General features: G+C 45.2%; 1 protein-coding gene across 1 annotated transcript; it reads right to left on the minus strand.

Moving 5' to 3' along the window:
• Positions 1-284: 284 nt before the first annotated feature.
• Positions 285-16,783, minus strand: LOC147220877 (myosin-16-like). The gene is made up of 44 exons (XM_086170319.1): positions 16,513-16,783; positions 16,280-16,423; positions 15,491-15,647; positions 15,070-15,097; positions 14,867-14,963; positions 14,676-14,768; positions 14,227-14,290; positions 13,953-14,051; positions 13,552-13,655; positions 13,188-13,326; positions 12,958-13,059; positions 12,015-12,181; positions 11,768-11,938; positions 11,487-11,663; positions 10,726-10,911; positions 10,524-10,611; positions 10,276-10,393; positions 9,978-10,098; positions 9,002-9,138; positions 8,834-8,915; positions 8,572-8,745; positions 8,412-8,492; positions 7,969-8,115; positions 7,785-7,889; positions 7,600-7,686; positions 7,344-7,489; positions 7,102-7,192; positions 6,931-6,987; positions 6,724-6,810; positions 6,395-6,640; positions 6,182-6,299; positions 5,907-6,034; positions 5,268-5,464; positions 4,557-4,689; positions 4,181-4,397; positions 3,796-3,932; positions 3,354-3,457; positions 3,071-3,263; positions 2,792-2,995; positions 2,554-2,679; positions 1,706-1,876; positions 1,411-1,611; positions 1,093-1,298; positions 285-1,009 (listed from the first exon to the last, which is right to left on the minus strand). The coding sequence occupies exons 1-43, from the start codon at positions 16,720-16,722 to the stop codon at positions 1,101-1,103; spliced, it is 5,832 nt and encodes a 1,943-aa protein (XP_086026445.1). The 5' UTR covers positions 16,723-16,783; the 3' UTR covers positions 285-1,009; positions 1,093-1,100.
• Positions 16,784-20,179: the final 3,396 nt, after the last annotated feature.

Genomic DNA, 20,179 nt, shown 5'->3' on the forward strand with positions numbered 1-20,179 from the left:
TCATTTTGAAGTTGACAAGAGCAGAAAATGAAGGCTCCTTATCTCCAGAAAATGGACTTTCAAGAATCAAATGGATGTCCCCGGCAGGAAATGTGTCCTTTCCGAAACTTGGCAGATGGTTGCAATGTGCCTAAATAAACGACGAACGATGATTATGATCCCCCATCAGAAGCGGCAGTGTGAGGAAATCTGTCAAATTCAATGATGTCCAGAACTTAAATATATTAGTGTCAATCCCTGACTCCTGAATGAGTCATCCTCATGGTCAAAAAGGCACGATTTCATCTCTTTAGAGTCATTTATTTAGATTAGCTATACATTTAACACACACATACACACATGGGTGGGCCCTCTGTCGTTGACGTGAGGACACAGCTACAGCCCAAACCCCCTCCACAGAGGAGAAAAGGCCAACAGGAGATATGAGACACATAAAACACTTTCTAAAAAAGCTTTCATTCACACTCGCAACTCAAGCTCTGGGACACGAAGCACTTCACGCAATCACGAGAGCGACTACCAGAGGGTTTCCGTCAAAGAGTTGGCACAGCCGGCGGCATGCAGGCTGAACCAGAACCGAGCTGCGTTCAGGCGAATCTCAGAGAAAACGTGCAAAATGACGCTGCAGGAGATGTGAACCATCCAGTCCAACGGCATCCTGGAGTGTTTTAAGTCCCTTTCACATTGGGTTTGTGAACGTGAGCTCAAGAAGCTACTGTCACTGAATGATTACAGGGTAGTTTTCTGAGCGACAAACTGCTTCTTGAAAAGAAAGAAAAAATAAAATGTCGTCTTGCAGCCTCTCCGCATATTTCTCTGAGATCGACTTGAGCATCCTAAAATCTAGGTTAGTTAAGACTATTGGTGATGTTCAAGACTCAGCCATGTAAGACGTCTCCGGGCGTCCTGCCAGGACCTCCTAAGACATTTCTCTGGGTTTGTATCTCCTTAGCTGAGCCTCCCGTGGAAGGATGAAAGGGTGTGTGTGTGTGTGTGTGTGTGTGTGTCGCTGCGAAAGGGAAATCCAAGGATGAGTGCTCTCTCAGATATCAAATCACAGATCTTAATCCCAAACTCAGTCTTCCTGCCTACCTGCTTGTTCACTCATCGTGCCGTCCACCAGAGGGCTTGGTGACCTGAACGATCTCCACCGAGGTGAAGCCCTTGGTAGCTGACGCTCGGTTCCTGGTCCTCATCTTGTTCAGGGCCATCTCCGCCATCTCGGCACGCTCCTCTGCATCGTCCAGCTCGTGAACGGTCTTCCTGTATTTGGACAGGCTGCTGTTGGCTTGCTCCTCCTGCAGGGGCCAGAGCTCGCTCTCAGTGTTGGACGCTCATGCGCGTTTCCCGCTGAAGGGACAAACATCTGGATCCATATGAAGAAGGCCTCCGACGGGCCGCTCAACTTACAGCGTCTTCAATCTGGCGTTTGTAGCACTTAAGCTTGTTCTGGAGTTTCTCCACCAGCTCCTGCATGCGCTGGTTGGTCTTGTGGTCCTCCTCCGTCTGGAAGACCAGTTCCTTGAGCCGACGCTCCCCCTTTCGGAGATTCTTCATTGTCTCCACGTGACGCTTCTGCTCCTGGTCCAGCTCGCTCTCTAGCTCTTTAATCTGGTGTGTGGGATCAAAACAAACTCTGCATTTTATTGTGGGCCACACAAGGAGCCCCTCCTGGGTGAGTGTGCACGCCAGGTGTGTGTCTCACCCTGGTCTCCAGCTTCTGGATGGTGCGTTTCCCGGCCTTCAGGGCCTGCTGCTCCGCCTCCTCCAGCTTCAGTGTCAGATCCCTCAGGTTCTGTTCCTGGTTCTTCTTTAATTTCTCCAGGTGGGAGGTCCGCTCCTGCTCCTGGCGGAGCTCCTCACACATTCGCGTTGCCTGGAGACACACACACACACACACACACACACACACTCACGTTATTGGTTACATATTGGCCTTCGTAAATTACAGATATACCTATAAATATGGTATAATGCACTGCAATTTTAAAATGTATTTTATGTATGCAATTAGTTTGTTGTGTAATTTCATTTCATTTCATATAGGCTGAAACAGACAGACAGACAGACACACGCACACACACACACACACACACACACACACATGCACTCGTGTTATTGCTTATGTATCCACCTTCATAAATTACTGATATATCTGTAAATATGGTATAATGTTCTGCTATTTTTAACATGTATTTTATGTATTTAATTAGTTAGTTAGGTAATTTCATTTCATTTCATATAGGCTGAAACAGACACACACACACACACACACACACACACACACACACACACACACACACACACACACACACACACACGCGCACCAGTGTTATTGCTTACGTATCCACCGTCATATATTACAGATATACCTGTAAATATGGTATAATGCACTGCAATTTTTAAAATGTATCTTATTTATTCAATTAGTTAGGTAATTTAATTGAGCTTAATTTAGCCAGAAACAGTTGTGAACAGTCCACAGCTATGAGATCAGAGTTTCTTTTCGTTCCTCTGGAGTGGATCCTGCATGCCCCTGGTGTGCATTCTCACATCTATCACAGCCTTCTTGGCTCTTTCATCGGTGGAGCGAAACTCCGAGATCAGCTCCTCGTGCTCGCTGGACAGCTGGGTGAGGTCGGTCTCCAGTTTCCTCTTGATAACAGTCAGACTTTGGTTCTGAGGTGCAAAGTTATATGAAAACAAAAACAGCGGGCCAAAAGAAGAGTGTCAGAATGAAAATGATCGAATTTTACTTTTGACTTCCTCTTGGGCGTCGGGCGAGCCCTACCTGCACGGAGGTGTCGTTGAACCTCTCGGTGAGGTCCACCAGCTCCTGTTCCACCTGCTTGCGCGCCCTCTCGGAGGCCTCCAGACCTCCTCGCAGCTCTTCCATCTCCGACTGCATGAGGCAGAGCCGGCGCTCCTGGAGGCCGTACTTCTCCCTCAGCTCGTCATGGACGCGAGCATCCTCGTCCATCTGCACCTGCAGGTCCTGGAGGGGCGGCGACATCGTCGCGTCAGGAAGAATCTTATACTTACGACTGACTGGTGAAAACGAAATCTTTACTTTGATCTGCTGCTGCAGTTTCTTGAGGGTTTTGACCAGCTCGGCGTTGTTCCTGTTCGCGTGCTCCAGCTGGATCTCCATCTCGTTCAGGTCTCCCTCCATCTTCTTCTTCACCCTCAGTGCATCGGCTCGGCCTTTGGCCTCCGCCTCCAGGCTAGCCTGCAGCGACTCCACTGTGCGGGCGTGGTTCTTCCTAGACGGCAGGAGAGGGACGGTCACACTCTTATGTTTGTGTGTGTGTGTGTGTGTGTGTGTGTGTGTGTGTGTGTGTGTTTTCCCTGACCTGGTGACTTCAAACTCCTCCTCCTTCTCATGGATCCTGCGGTCGATGTCGGCCTTGACTTGAGCCAGCTCCAACTGCAAACGTATCATCTTACCTTCCTCCACCTGGACACACACACACACACACACACACACATACAGCTTTAGTGTGATTTATGCTCTTTCTTTCTGAACCCTGTTGAGATGAGATGAGATGAGATGAGAACAACTTTATTTATCCCGAAGGAAATTATTGTGCCGGAGTTTCAAGTAAAAACATAACAGTAATAGATAATAGTAGGAAGGAGGAAGAATAAGAAATACAATGAAATATAAATTGTCTTAACTGTTAACTGTCAACTACAAGATTTGAACATTACATTTGAACATTACATACTGTTGACATTACATTTAAACCAGTTGCATTGGAAAGACACATTTCTGACTGTATGGCATCCTTGTACCTCCAGACAGGTCTCAGCCTCCTCCAAAGCCAGCTGCAGTTCCTCCCTCTCCATTTCCAGTTTCTTCTTGGCCTTCTGCAGCTCGTGGACGCTGCGGCCCCCTTCTCCCAGCTGTTCCACCAAATCCTTGATCTCCTCTGAGGGTTTAAAAGAGAAAATGAAATTAACAATGGTTATTGTTAATAGGTTTAAAGGTTTACAAACACACTACAAATTCACATTTATCCACCTCATCTTTAATTCAAAGCATTAGTCAATACAAACAAATTGAATCAACACAAGTCTATTGAGTTTGTTGGACTGATTTGTGTATAAACTAGTCCTAAAATAGTAGTTAGCGTGCTTTTGTTTGTTTTGTTTTTTTCATCCACCAGCTGAGATGCACCTGAGAGGATCTTGTTCTCCTTGCGAACCGTCTCCATGTGGTCCTGGCTCTCCTCGTAGGCCGTCTTCAGCTTGTACAGCTCCGTCATGTAGGAGCGGCACTCCTTCTGACTGCTCTCCATCTCCAGCTGCAGCTCCTCATTCTTGCAGCTCCACTCGGCCGCCATCTTGTCAAAGACACGCTGCTTCTTATCCAGAGCTGCCGCCGCTGCGTTGCACTGAGCCCGCCAGGACCGGCAAAGGTGGGCAGATGTTGATTTTAGTTATTTCACCCCCCCAAAAAAAACATGCTGCTTGTTGTGAAGACTTATAACTGAGGTCTTGCATATGCATATAAACACTAGTTTCTGCCAGGGCACTTGTTTGGCTGCCCGTACCTTCTCCAGATCGATGGTGAGGTCTTCTACTTCCCCCTGCAGCCTCTGCTTGACCTTGTCCAGGCTGGCAGCTCTGGCTTGGGCCGCCTCTGCCGCCTCCTCCGCCTCCTGGAGACGCACTGCAAGTTTTCGCCTGAAAGTTCAACAAAAACCGGAGGGTGAGATTTCAGATTTCCTATATTTTAACAAAACATGTCCTTGTTCCATTTGCTACATCTTGTTTATGATAATAATTATCATTAAAATTATAATCCATTTTATTTATGGCGACTTACTCGACACTCAAGGACGCCGTACAGACATTTTAAGAAATAAAGATTTAAAAGAAAGAATTAAAATAAAAGCAATAAAAATAAATTTCAAAAATAATAGGTGTGTCTGTTTAATTTCAGATGAACAGTCTGCTCTGGTCTATTTTTTTTACTGTTATTACAATTTCATTCATTTTCATCAGAGTAATTCACCACAGTTTGAAGCATCCTTTCAAATAAAATCACCAAAACCACCAGCATCCAAACCATATGAATGTTTTGATCAGTAATAATAATAATGAGGTTAATAAAGATATTCCACAGAATTAGAAAATCAAGAGGAGAAACCAAGAGTTAGAAATCATGTAATAATGAGCAGCAATAATTTATATTTAATAATCCTCATTTCAAACTTTACCTCATGAGATCATTTTTAAAAGCACTTGAGCGCTAAACCTACTTTGTCTCCTCCAGCTCCTCGGTGCGGTGGATGGCGTCAGTCTCGTATTTGGTCCTCCAGGACGTGACGTCGGCGTTGAGCTTTGAGATGAGCCGCTGCATCTCCCCGCGGGCCTCCGACTCCTCCTCCAGCTGCTCCTTCAGCAGGGAGAGGTCGTGGCGGCTGTTGGCCAACGCCACCGCCGCCGTGTTCCGGCCCTGCAGGACAGGAGAGGTTCAGGCGGCGGTGGCGTTGCTCGCCTGAGCCGTGACGTTGTCATAAAATGTAAACAAGATGGAACATTCATTCATTCTGCTGGAGACATGCAACCATTTCATTCACACATCCGGGCATTTCAGGGTCTCCAAAAGGTGGAACATGACCTTCGTATTTAAATATTCAGTTCACACTAACTTTGTGAGTATTTTGTGAGTATTTCATATTATTTCATGAGTAATTAAACCTCAAACCAAGTCAAGATGACATCATGTTTTAACATTTTTTCTGGAAATGTTAAGGGTTACTTTCCACTGTCCTCTACCACGGGGTATAAAAGACTGTTGTAGGCCAAAGGTGTGTTTATGGCGACGGGTAATTTGTTAAAAATGTCGGAATGACAGAATGACAATGTGAACAGAGTCACCGGGAGGTGGAGGCCACCTTGCTCTCCTCGTCCACCTGCCTCTTCAGCTCATCAATCTGTGAGGTGAGGGACGCTTTCAGCCTGGTGGCCTGAGTCAGCTTCCTCTGGACATCCTCCAGCTCCCTGCTCAGATCATTATTCTCCGCTGCGCGTTCACGCGCGCGCACACACACACACACACACACACACACACACACAACAGGAAGGTCAGAAAACAAAATTAGACCATCACAACTTTGGAAAGACGGTGTTTGTCTACAAACAGTGTGTGTGTGTGTGTGTGTTACCCCACCAGTGAAGTGGATTTTGGCGGCGCTGAGCTCGGCCTGTGTGCGCTCCATCTCTGCCAGGCGAGCGTTGGCCTCTGCCAGGCTGTCCTCCAGTTTGTGTACATGGGCCTCAGAGTTCATCTACACACACAAAAACCCAGAGTGTGTGCATGAGTGCGTGTGTGTGTGTGTATACGTTTACACCAGTGTGCAAGAGCTGCGTTGCGGAGTCGTACTTTGAATTTCTGAGTGCTCTCCACGGTGGCATTGAGATCGTCGATCTCCGCTTTCATGCTCTGCTTGTCCTTCTCCAGTTTGACCTTGACCCTGGTCAGGCTGTCCAGGTGCTCGCCGAGCTCCGCCATGGCGTCCGAGTGCTTCTTCCGCAGCGCCGCCGCCGTGGCCTCGGATTGGAGGGCGGCCTCCTCCAGCTCACGCCTCAATTTCAACACGTCCACCTCTCGTTTCTTGTTCTGCTCAATCTGAGGGGTCGGACCGAGGTGAGATTTCCCGCAGGGTGTCCCGCTAACTGTCCGAGTGACCGACATCTGTCGGACAAACTCACCTGGGCGACGGTGGCGCCTCCCGCCTCTTCCAGCCTGTCATTCAGGTCCTCCAGATCCCGTGACAGCTCCGCTCTCTGCTTCTCCACCTATCGAGACACAAAACTTGTGAATTTGTTTTCTTCCCTCTTCGAAATTCATCTCGGTCGGCCTTCCAGCATGAAAATGTGTCGTTCGCTATAAGACGGGGTCGACTTGGAAGATCCGACCTTGCTTCTCACGGCTCGCTCGGCTTCCATCTCCTCCTCCAGCTCCTCGATTCGTCCCTGAAAGACACCGGACCAGAATTGATCCTCGATTCTTGTCTTCGTTTCCGCTTCAACCCTTTCTCTCAACTCCGCTCCCTTCAGCCCCTGCGGGAAAGTCAAACGGACACAAACCTGGTGCTCCTTCAGCTTGCGGCTCAGCATGGAGCTGAGAGCCTGCTCGTCCTCCAGCTTCATGTTCATGTTGTTGATTTCAAAGTCTCTCCTACAAGGAAACACATAGCAAACACATGTTGGTCCCGGGACCAGCAACACCTTGTTATGTGTTGAACGCAAAGAGGAGGTCATGTGATCAATGTTTGGGCATCATTTGAAGGTCTGTGTGTGTGTGTGTGTGTGTGTGGGTGTGGTCTTACTTTTTGATGACCTCCTCCAGATCAATTTTGGCATTCTCCATCTCATTGAGTTTCTCGATGGTCACCTTGAGATCTCCCTCTGCCTTCCTCCTTGCTTTCTCAACCTCTGCCCTGATTTTCTTCTCCTGCTCCCAGCTGTCCTCTAGCTGCACACACACACACACACACACACACACACACACACACACACTCGCACGATGGAGGCAGTGTTTCCCGCACCACAGAGTCGCAGCAAGTCTGCTGGAAAGTTCTATACCTCGTTCACTTGGGTGTTGAGCTTGTTGTTTGTTTTCGTCAGATAGCTCACTTTATCTTCCTCCGCCTGAAAATCCTCTAGAGTTTTCTGAAGAGACGACGGGAGGATTTCAGACGGTGACGTTCCCGGGCAAAAATAGATGGCGCACGTGCAAAGAGGGAAACAACGGGTTCCGCCAGCTCTACCTGTTGCAGTTCCTCCAGAGTTCTTTTCTCCTTCTGCAGCTTTGCGATTTGGTCGTCCCGTTGGCTGAGGTCGGCCGTCAGGGTCCGAACCCTGATGTCAAAACCCTAAAAGTCCGATTCATTCAAATGTTAATGTTTTTCCTCACGGCTGCGGTGCCTCCATTTCCTTTTACCGCCCTCGTACCTGCTTCTCCCTCTCCGTCTTGGACAGAGTGGACTCCAGGGACTCCAGGTCACCCTTCAGGTCGTTCAGCTCCCCTTCCAGCTGTCTCCTCTGGGACTGCAGCGACGCAACGTTGCCTTCCTCTTCCTCCACACGCTCACGCAGATCCTGAGAGGAGATGGAGACTGAAGGGCACGGAACGACCCCCGAAACCTCACCCGTTCATCATTTTCAAACACCGACTCTGTTATTAACATGTTACATTTCATATTTAGGTCATCGGGCAGCCGAAATTTATTCAAGGTGTTGGGATTGTACGCAAACCTGTAAAGAATTGTTGTGATGTAACTTTCCAGTTTATTGAGAAAGAACTTCTTTTGGATTTGATATGAATACTTAAGCAGTATTGTGGTACCACTGCATTTGATGAGGAAGGGTTGATATACAAGGAAGTAGAGGGTCACCTGTGCGAACTCCTCCAGCTGGACCTTTTGGTGCATGAGCTGGGTGCAGCGTTCCTCAGCGTCCCCCAGCATGTCCTGCTCCTGGATGCCAGGAACGAAGATACGAAATGTCACAAAGCAAGGGTGGAAGAAACTAGAAACAGTCGGCGGTGGGACTCACCGCGGCCAGCGCCAGGGTGAGGTCACTCTTCTCCTGCGACAGAGTGGCCATCCTTCCATCCAGATCCTTGATCTTCACCTCCAGATCGCCCACTTTCTCCAGCGCCGCCCGCAGCTCCTCCTCCTTGGCCTTGAAGATCTCCTCCTGACGGGCCACCATCAGGAGCGGCTTCACCTGCAGGAGGACCCGCCGATGGAATGGAGGATGATGAAAGTAACTGGGTGGATGAGCTGGCGTTTCTGGTGTGCGAGCAGTGTTTTACCCGGGTGTAAAGTTTCCACCAGCCCCAGAAGCGTAGCTGAAGGAACTTCTTCACGTTGCGCTGGATGGCCATCAGCGCAATGCTGCGTCGCACAGAAGATCAAAATGATCACGACCCTCCAAAACCAAAGCACACTGAAGGACCTGCCTGCGGCGGGGGATTCCTCACCGCTTGTCCACCATCTTCTTGAACTCGATCCTCATCAGGACCCCTCGGAGGCGAGCCTGGAACATGGTTATGATCTTTGTCAGTTGCTCGTCACGCATGTCCTCCAGTTTGGCCAGCACACCTGCGCGGAAAAACACCTGGCGCCGGAAGAGGCCCAGTGACAGAATGGGATTGAGGTCATCTAACAAGTTTGTTCAAGAGCAAAATTTCAATTATTATTACTATTATTATTATTATTATTATTATTATTATTATTATTATCATTATTATTATTATTCAATAAACCGTTGAATAACAGAGCAGAAAAAAAATCAAGTATATGTGTGTATGTGTATATGCATATTATATATATATATATGTGTGTGTGTGTGTGTGTGTGTGTGTACATATATTTATATGTGTATATATATATATATATATATATATATATATATATATGAAATATAAATATGTGTGTATATATGTGCATGTATGTATATACATACATATATATGTATATGCGTACACATACATATATATATGCAAACACTTATACACTACTTATATACATACTTTTGTATACTTATATTATACTTATATATATATACTTTTATATGCATGCGCACACACACATACACATGTATTCATTTTTTTGCTTTGTATGTATATGCCCATATCAAATTTTACATGTGCATTGCCATCTTTAAATACTATTATTTATTCCTTATTAATTTTATTTTAAACTATAACAGCTACAAAGCAAAGGAAATGATGCTAAGTTATGCTATTGTTTGTTGGTCCTATATTTTGCGCGATTGTACTATTGCATCAATCATATATTGGCATCCCGAGACCTGATGTTGCTGTCATTGTTTATTTTGAGGCTCCTGTCGGTTGTCACGGCTCTGACGCCTCCTCACGCATTGCACTGTCGCTTGAAATATAAATCTAAAGCAAAAAAAAAATAAAAAATCATCAAACGGAGTCAGAGCTCTACCTTGCTGTGACCAATGCGATACTCGTTGCCATCCAGGCCGATTGAACTCAGGAGGAGCTCGGAGGCCTTTTTGTTGTCAACGAATCCCTTTGGGATGACGTTGGGGTTGAGGATGTAATATCTGGTCGAGGTAGGAAGCAGATGGGAGACAGACATAAATTCATGGTGTGTGAACAACTGAAAACCAAATCGCTAGATTAATGAGAGACACTGGGTTAAATATTTTGGAACCTTTTGAAATTTTTCCTATTTCTGATTAATTCAAGACATCTCCAAAAAACGGACGACAAACTCGGACCTCTGTTTGAATTCTGGGTAATGCAGTCTATTGGGGAAGCCCTTCCGGCAGATGCGGATGCCTTCCAGCACACCGTTGCAGGCCAGCTGGTGCAGGATCAGGTGGTTATCGGTCACACCTTCGAATCATGAGAAGAGAGGAGGTCGGGTCACATCCCGAACCCGGGGGAAAGTCAGAGAAAACTGGAGAATATGGCCGAATATGAGGCGACGGTGGTGTGTTTGTGTGTGAGGGGCGCTTCGACTCACCGGGCTTCTTGTGCTCATTGGGCACGATACAGCGGACGAAATGAGGGGCGGTGCTCCGCAAGGTGCTCATCAGCTTGTTCAACTGCTCCTGGTGAGGAGAGAAGGAGCGGAAATGCGGAGCTGAGACTGAGGTGTTTCCTTAGGGTGAATTTCACAAAGTAAGACACCCGATGTTGGAGCTGCTTGGGAGAAACGCAGTTACCCTGTAGAAATTGGAGACGGTTTGGAAGGAGGAGCCTTTCTTCTGCTTTTTGGTTCCCACTGCGGCTTCGTCCTCTTTGAAGAGCTGAGCCAGCAGGGGCATGGAGGACTTCTGGAAAAGTCCCACCACCGTCTCGTTCAGAGGGTCCTTGTTCTTGTCCAGCCAGCCGGCGATGTTGTAGCCCACCTGCGAAAAGCACAAACCCCATGACTGACCTGCGTGCCACACTGATGTCCACCATGCTGCGTGCAGTAGTTCCATGTCCAGAATATCTTAATGGAAAATAAAATATAGCACATAATTTAAAGTGACCCCAGGATAAGCAGTATAGATAATGAATGAACCAACACTGTTGTAAAGTGAGCTAGGATTAGGTTAGAATATAAAGCAGACAAAATGTTCCTACTTAAATTGCAATTTTTTCATGTCTCATCTCCAGGGAGATTATTGATTTTTGTTTTTTGCTCTTAAACAATTGTTAAAGTTGGGATTTCAATCTCACTTGAGTGGAAGTTTGTAAGAGTGTGATTGCTGTGAGCAATTTGATCCTGATGTTCTTGTGGAGGAAGAGGATTTATTTTGGTTTCCATACTGAATATTCAACATCCGCTTCGTTATAACGGATCGAATCTCACATCCTGAAGCTTCTGTGGGAGTAGACATGAGCTCCTGGTTCCCTCTTTATGAGGAACTGTTTATGAAATTGTATCTTCAGATCCAAAAAGGTTGAACAAAACAGATTACGGTCATCTGTCACTCACAGTCCCGGCGTAGTGCACCAATTCAAAGTGGACCTCTGGACCTTTCTTCCCCCCTTTTGGCTTGAGGAAGTTGGAGGATTTTCCCTGGTGGTTGTCGTACAGGCCTGCCTTGAAGGTCGCGTCTGTTGCCTTTGGAAACACACACTGCTCCTCCAGGATTGAGAAAATCCCCATGGGCTGGAGGTGAGACAGAGGGGATACACGTCCATAGTTACCGCGTAAGAATGCTAAAATGCTACGCACACACGCCTCCTGCACGTCAGAGTGTGTACGTGTGTCACCTTCTCCAGCAGGTCAATGCAGGCCTGCAGGTCGAGGCCGAAGTCAATAAAGGCCCAGTCGATCCCTTCCTTCTTGTACTCCTCTTGCTCCAGCACGAACATGTGGTGGTTGAAGAACTGCTGGAGTTTCTCGTTGGTGAAATTGATGCACAGCTGTTCGAAGCTGTTGAACTGCAAGAGACGGTGAGAAAATGGAATACGGGATAAAATATAGAACATTATTTCCATCTTATCTGTTCAGTCTCACCTCAAAGATCTCAAAGCCGGCGATGTCCAGCACTCCGATGAAGTACTGACGCTGCATCTTGGTGTCCAACGTCCTGTTGATACGGGTGACCATCCACTTGAACATGCGGTCATAGATGGCCTTGGCCAAGGCACCGATAGAGTACACACACTGGTCCTGGTTTTGACCTTAGAATGAAGAGCACAAGACCAAATACGATTTATTAGCCTTTTCCTCACTTCCCGGGTCACACACACACACACACACACACACACACACACACACACACACACACATACACACACCTGTTTGCATGTCAAACGGCTGCATGTTGACACACAGCGAGAGAATAATAATAATAATAATAATAATAATGATAATAATAATAATAATAATAATAATAATAATAATAATAATAATAATAATAATAATGATAATAATGATAATAATGTTATTATTAGATTGTTATTGATGTGTTACTTATAATAATAATAACAATACTTATGTACTTGTATATTGTATTTTAACTTATAATAATACAAGTATTATTTTTATGAATTATGATTTGTTAATAACAATTATTAGTATTATATTGTTGCACATTATTTCTATAATAATAATAATAATAATGTTATTATTACACTGTTATTGATGTGTTTCTTATAATTTTAATAACAATACTTATGTACTTGTATATTGTATTCTTACTTATAATAATAATAATACAAATACTATTTTATAAATTATGACTTGTTAATAAAAACTATTATTGTTGTATAGTTGCACGTTATTTCTATTATTATCTGTTATTATTATTCTATTATTTCTATTTCTGTTATTATGATACTGACATTGGTGATTTCAGCATTATTACTAATAGTATCATTATTAAATCACATCCATTAAGTGGTGCTCTTTGGTGGATGAAATGTGAAATCTAATGTCTATGATAATGTTATAATACCTTTGGTCACAAACTCGTTGCCAACCTTGACCCGCGGGCGAGTGATTCCCTTCTGCAGCTCTCCTGAGTTGATGGCCATGAGATGGGCAACTTTATCGGCCACTTCGGAGGGAGGATTGGAGGAGGCGAAACGACAAAGAATGAAACAAAGGGAGACTTTATAGATATAATACAAGTAGGAAACTAGGTCGGCAGTACATGGTGAGTAGGCAAGGTGAGCTTTCTGATACCCTCGGTGGAGTCCACGTCGGCCTGCTCATCTCTGGCTTTCTGTTTGAACTTCATGTTTCCAAAGTGCATTATGCCTCCGGTTAGCTTGTACACGCTCATCTTCTCCTCTGAAGTGAAACCCAGGACATCAAAGGCTTCCTGCAAACACATACACACACACACACACACACACACACACACACACACACACACACACATACACATTCAGATGGTCTATGGTGACATCAACAGGCTCAACTTCCAGAGGACAGTCTCATATAAGACCTACCTCCAAATACTGAACGCAGATTCCTGTTTCTTATCACTGATCAAAAATCAATAAGATATAAATGATCCATCTTGTGTTTTACTCGTTTGACTCACATCAGTCAGCTCCAGTTCATCTCCGTCATCCATGTTGTCCACCTGAGTGACTCCTTGACACACCCACATGTACTGTTTGGGGTCTGGACTCAGCAGCAGAGCCTCTGTGTTGAAGGAAACACAGTGAATTCTTTATTTTTACAGAGACTTTAAAATCCTGCTGGCAAATTCAAAAAAAAAACAGAAAACCTAATAGTATCACATTGATGTTTACAATTTTGTATAACATAAAAAAGCAACACTGTTCCCAATACTGCTCTAGTTTACGACACAATACATTAGTTTGACATCTGCTAAGGCTTTATCAGATGATATTTTGTAATTTAATTCACATTTAAAAAAAAAACTACAATAATACATTTAGGAGTTGTAATGTGATCAGCCAATCTTAAATGTCTTACCAATGAGTTCTGGCTTCCTTGCAGACAGAAGCTGGTAGAAGACGTGATATCCCCTCTCGGCTGCCTGCTGGGAAATCACCCTGGATTTTTCCAGTAGGTCTGACACACACACACACACACACACACCAGAGATCTATACATGTAAAATATTTCAATATAATCACAATATTTTTTTAAAGCTATATAGTATAATGAAACAGGGAAATAAAATGTAAATATTAAATTAAATGAATTTAAAACAGCACAGTAAAGTGAATGCTAAAAATCAACTCACAGGTCTCAATGTCTGCACCAGCCAGCTTAGCTGTTGGCCCAAAGTGGATGCGAATAAACTTTCCCTAAAAGGAGAGAGCATGCGTTTTATCTCGACAGTATAGTTTCATGTTCATGTTTTTGATCTCAAAGTCTCTCCTCCGAGGGAACAGATGGCAAAGACATGTTGGTCCCGGGATCATCATCACCTCTTTATGAGTTGAATGCAAAATGCATAGAGGTCATGTGATTAATATGTTTGGGCATCATTTGAAGGTTTGTGTGTGTGTGAGTGTGTGTGTATGCCTGCTCATTCAGTGTGTTGCATAACACTCTTTGGGGTGTCATGCTGGCACTTTATAATTATATAACGCCCATCAGGTGCCCATGGTAACACTAAACAAGCCGCCAGGTAACGCTTTGCAAACGTGAAACCATAATAATAGTTCACCGGGGTAACATCACACATACGAAGCGTGAGGAGTTGTTGTTCCTGATGGTCTTGGCATTTCCAAATGCCTCGAGCACTGGGTTAGCCTGAATGATCTGGTCCTCCAGAGAGCCCTGGAAGAAGAGGAAGAGAGGAGAGGTCAAGAGAGGAGAGGAGAGAAGAAAGAAAAGGGGAGGAGAGGAGAGGAGAGGAAAGAAGGGGAGGAACCTGCCTTGGAGTCTGTGGTTTTGCTCCCCGACGCTCCAACATTGGCAAAGTACTGGATCACCTTCTTGGTGTTTTCAGTCTTGCCAGCACCAGATTCTCCACTGGAGAAGAAACGTCATCGACCAAAATGAGGAGGACGCACACAGCTTCCACTGTTCCCACCGTCTACGGAGAGTTACTCGGAAACAAGGCGGGTGTTGTCCTTACGTGATCAGCATGGACTGGTTCTCATGCTCTGCTCGGCGATGACAGCGGTGGAGGACAGAAGGGGAGACAGACAGTGTGTGAGAGAGAAAGGAAAGAAATCACTGCAGGCTTCCGTCCCGGTACATCAGAGGCTTGTTGCTGTTCGCTGTCAGCACTACAATCAACAAAGACAGCTGCCGGCGCTCCCCGACGCCCCATAATGGCCTCAAAGCATTTTACTTCTCCCCGAACAAATCATTACATGGCACACTGATTACACCTCCGACTGCAACTGGCCCGCTCCCTCTGTCCGCACACACCGCTATAAGCTATGTCGACGAAATCTGCAAAGTCCTCCCACCCCTGCCTCCCCTGACCTGCCTGGCCTTCGACTACTCGTATTTTATTTTTTTATTTTTTTTTCGCTCCTCGGTCTCCTCACCCATCATCATGTCGTGGTAGGCGTTATCAGAGATGGAGAAGAGGTGAGGGGGGACTTCGTTGCGTTTCTTGCCCTTGTAGATCTGCGCCACTTTGGCGCCGTAGATGGGCAACCACTTGTACGGGTTGATGGTCACGCAGAAGAGGCCGGAGTAGGTCTTTTGGGGAAGGAGGGAGAAAATCATGCTTTTGGTGAAAGTGATTTCTGGCTGTCCCCACTCTGTCCAGTTTGATTTTAGGTGTGTGGTGGTCTTTACCTTGTAATAATAGCCCTTTTTATTGTATCCACTTGTCTTTTTAAACAAGTACCTACTTTTACACATGGAGGTCTGCTTTTACTCCCAAGCTGTGAAAATGCACTTCTATTTTGTTTTACAAAAATGCTAAAAAGCAAAACGGAACCCGGAGAACCAAGCCGAGATGTTTTTCTGTTTTTTTCTTTTTTTATGTCAGAGTTCTAGAAAAGAATCCGCACTTTGTTCTGAGCGGATCGGAGCAGACAGCGGGGGTGTAGATCCCCAGAGATAAAGTCATTCCCTCATGAATCAGCTGACAGTAAAGAGGGTGGACTTTCTAGAGAAAGCAGGGGAATCATGTCAAGAAAGAGACATCAAGCGCACTTTAGGCTCCGCGGGCGAAATCCTTGATTCGATTATATTTAAGTGTGACCCGCATGTTCTTTTTAAAAAATATTATGTTCTATGAAAACCCTCCCCGAACAGCAGACTTTTTCTTTTTAAACAAACAGCCATCTCAGCCGGGGCTGCGGGTTTTCTGACAACGGGCTTACGTAGATCCTCATGCTGACGTAGCGGCTGCGCAGGTTCTCCAGGACGCTGGCCTCGTTGAGGAAAGTGAGGTTGGCCATGTCACTGGCTTGGTAGAACTTGGGAGGATTCATCTGCTGGATGTCGTCCTTTTTGACCGTCAGCGTCTGAAGGGAAATCATTTGACAACTTAACGTTTCCATTTTCCATCTCTATTATCTTTGCAAACGATCACAACTTCCAGAGCGAGCTTCACCATGTTTTTGCTGTTCTTGATGGTGACTTTGTCTCCGTCCTCCGACTGAATCTCCCCGGCAATGAAAGCCACTTTCTCGTCTTTGACCCAGCAGGAACGCTTGATGTCGTACGGCTTATTCATAGCTTCGAGGCGCTCCTTTTCCGGGGGGACCAGGAACGGCATGGGGTCCACATCGTCCCCGCACTCTCCTTTGTAAGCGCCTGGCATGGCTGCTGCTGCTGCCGCCCTGCTGTCCAACCAACTTATCAATGCCTTCAACTGCTGGATGCTGCGGAAAGAAGAAAATCTGAGTTTACTATCCTGACTTCTACAGGATCCAGTGTGTGACCCGAGGAAATACTCACCGGTGCAGGAAGCAGCTGAGGAAGGCTTTGGGCAGGATGAGGGCAGGCTGTTATATATCACGTCCTCGCCTTCCTGATATGGATACAAATCTAAAATCAGCCATCACCCAGTGGTCTCATCCCTCCAATCTGTTGTCTCCGGACCACTGACAGCTCGAGATCTGGGAATTCTTCAGTCTGCCGTTGCCCTTTTAGGGCTTCCCTGGAAGACACTTGCTCATCCCATGTCTATCTTCTCCATCCTTCGGCCCTTCCACTCCTCATTTTCCATCCCATCGTGCATCTCGTAATGAGTGAGGAATCCATATTTAAAAGCATTACCACACACAGGCTTAATAGGAGGCTTTTTATTTCGAAATACTTTCAATCCGGGTGACGTCACTCTGGCCTTTTCGACCAAAACGCCGGGGAGTGATGTACATTTTAAAGCCCACAATAACTCACATGCTGTTGCGCCAAGGAGACGATTCTTGGACCGACTTTTGGACGAAGCCTGTCTTTGATCGAACGCAGCTGTCGCTGCCGTTTCCCAGCCGTTCGTCGCTAATCCCACATTCAAACTCGCTGGTTAGGAACGCGGAACTGAGAGACATCTGCTTTTATTCCTTTAACTTCATGTTGCAGCTTGATTCGATTCATAACTGTTTTCAGAAACGATACTTGGGAACCAAATTTTCATTATTTGGCTGAATGACAAACTTTCTTACCAATGTCAAAATTGCTGCATAGGGTTGAGGGTTGGTTTTACCGTTGGGATGTCATGGTACGCTCATATTTGTGCCTGATAGATGATACCAGGCTCAGTGTTCAACCCATCAGAGTGTATTGTTTGAGATATAGTAAATAATAGTTAACTAGCAAACTTAGAGGTTTCAGTTTCTCATCTAGTCCTTCTTGTGCATACAAATGTTTGGAAATCTCATGTTTCTCATCACATGTTGTGCACATTAGATTCCGATGCATAGTATACATACACACATGCATACATACATGCATACATCTGTGTACGTATGTATGTATTTCTGTATGTTTATTTGTATGTGTAACTAAGTAGTTCTTCCCAAGAAACACGATGGAGCCCGCTCTTGTTCTGATGTCTTTATTTACATTTTTCAGCTGGTGTAAGGCTTTTGTTTCAATGCAGTTCATTTTTACAAGCCAAACTGGGATTGTTATTACACAGTTAGGCCAGGTTTGGGTGCCGCTTAAAGTTACACTCCAGGGGATGTCAACACATTCAGCTCGTCTCAAGTAATATGCGCACACACTCAGAATCACAAACACACACACACACACACACACACACACATGCGCGTGTCATCACGTGTACTAACAGCTGTACTTGACCAATTCAGAGCCATAAGTGTGTGTGTGTGTGTGTGTGTGTGTGTGTGTGTGTGTGTGTGTTTACAGCAGGCACCTGTGGACCACTGACATGGAGATACATGAAAACAAAAGTGGAAAGAGGACAGACGTGTTGAAAGAGCAGCTGAAACCAGAGAAGATGAGACTGAAAAGAGGTGTGTGAGAGAAAGTTGAAAAAAAAAAAGTGCATAGTTCGTGTTCAAGCCTGTGGGAGCCTAGAGGCCAAAGAGCCGCTTCTACGCTTATGTGGATTTACTGTGTCCTGTAAACAGTCTGATCAGAGGATCCATTGTTCCACGAGTTAATACTGCAGTGGTCCAGCAGGGTCCAGCAGCCAAATCCCAGGATCCCTTATCCCTGCACACCTAGCACTTTTCTTTACATTCCACATCAGTGGTGGGAAAAGATGTCATGTGATTTCAATTGTGAGTTTATTTCATTTTCCATAAAGTGTATTATCAGCTGGGGATGTGCAGAAACAGGGAAGGTTGACAGAAAAAACATCCCCGCAGGGTAAGACACGGAGGTCGTTCCTCATCCTTGCAGTGATAGAGGTTATTGTTCTATTTCGGTTTATCTTCATTTCTCTGCTGCCACCGGTGGGGTTCACGGCCAGGTCAACCCCTACTTCAGCCCTCCGCGGAGCACCATCAAAAAATGAACTTCAACTAATTTGTCTATGCTAGATTCAATCTTGGGTTTTTTTTTCATGTTAAGAAATACCACTAAAATCAGACCTTCTCCATCAAACCTCTAGTACAACCATGACTCGGTCCATAACACTGGAACAAAACTGCAAAGGAACAATTCTCACTTCCTTTCATTGGCTTCGTTCTTCTCACATAACAAGACCTGGTGTCTGTTCTTCGCTCCTCATTCAAAGCCAGAAGTTGCAGTTTTTGTTCCTAAACTTTGGAACAGCCAGATCTGCTGACTCTGTGGTATGGCTTATAATAATGCTGATGTTCACATTTCAAAGTTGAGTTTCAAATGTCCCTTTTGCCTTCATTTTACATTTTGGGTACGCTTTTTACTGATTCAGTATTGCGCATGTAACGTCTATCATCCGAAACATGTATTTCTCCAGAAGCCATTTGGTATTCTCTGCAGTATCATATGTGGATGTTCCCCACAGCCTCCTCCGTCAGCTCGTGTTCAGAAGTGCAAGCTGAAGAACAGACACCATTTCTTTCATGCCGCTGTGGTGAACTGCAGTAGTTGATATGCAGTATTTTTAGTGGCAGAGAAAACGCGCGGGTATTGTAACTGAACATCTTCTTCATTGTTTTCAGAGAGAGGGGAATAAATAAAAAGTAGTCCCCCTTCCACCTGGTCTCTGCCTAAAACACGTGCTTCATAAACTGATGGTTGTAGTTTAATAATCAATGGTCAATGTTTATGGAGGTTTATAAAGATCTGACTTCTGACCCCCAACTCCATCCGGTATCCTTTAGATAAATAAAAAAGGACCAGCTGCCAGGTCCAGTATTAGTGTTTCACAGACATTTTGAAATCACATGGAAATCCTTCCCAGAGGTTTCAGCTAAAAAAAAGGGGGGGGGAACCGGGACCATATCAGTGGGGGTATATTCAAAACAGGACACAGTAAACACTCTGGAGATTATTGATCTGGAGTCTCAATATTTTTGTCTTTATTGTTTATTTATTTTACTTTTATCTGTATAATAGTAATTCATTATCAAAATAGATAAATCAGAATTTTATAATGATCTGCTGTCTTATGTGAGAACTGCACTGCGGAGAAATGGCATCTATGTTCCCATTTCTCAACAAAGGGGGAAAGAAAATGTAGAAATCAGGGTGCGAGTTGTGCCAGAAACACAATGAAATGTCGCAGGAACAAAACAGCCGTGTGTGTTTATTTTTGTGAGCGTGTGTGTGTGTGTGTGTGTGTGTGTGTCTGTGTCTGTTTATACGTAGATAAAGTGATGGAA

The sequence above is a fragment of the Fistularia commersonii genome, chromosome 23 (genome assembly GCF_037954325.1).
Source record: "Fistularia commersonii isolate RoL2024-O1a breed Wild chromosome 23, RoL_Fcom_v1.0, whole genome shotgun sequence".
Taxonomy (NCBI): Eukaryota; Metazoa; Chordata; class Actinopteri; order Syngnathiformes; family Fistulariidae; genus Fistularia; species Fistularia commersonii.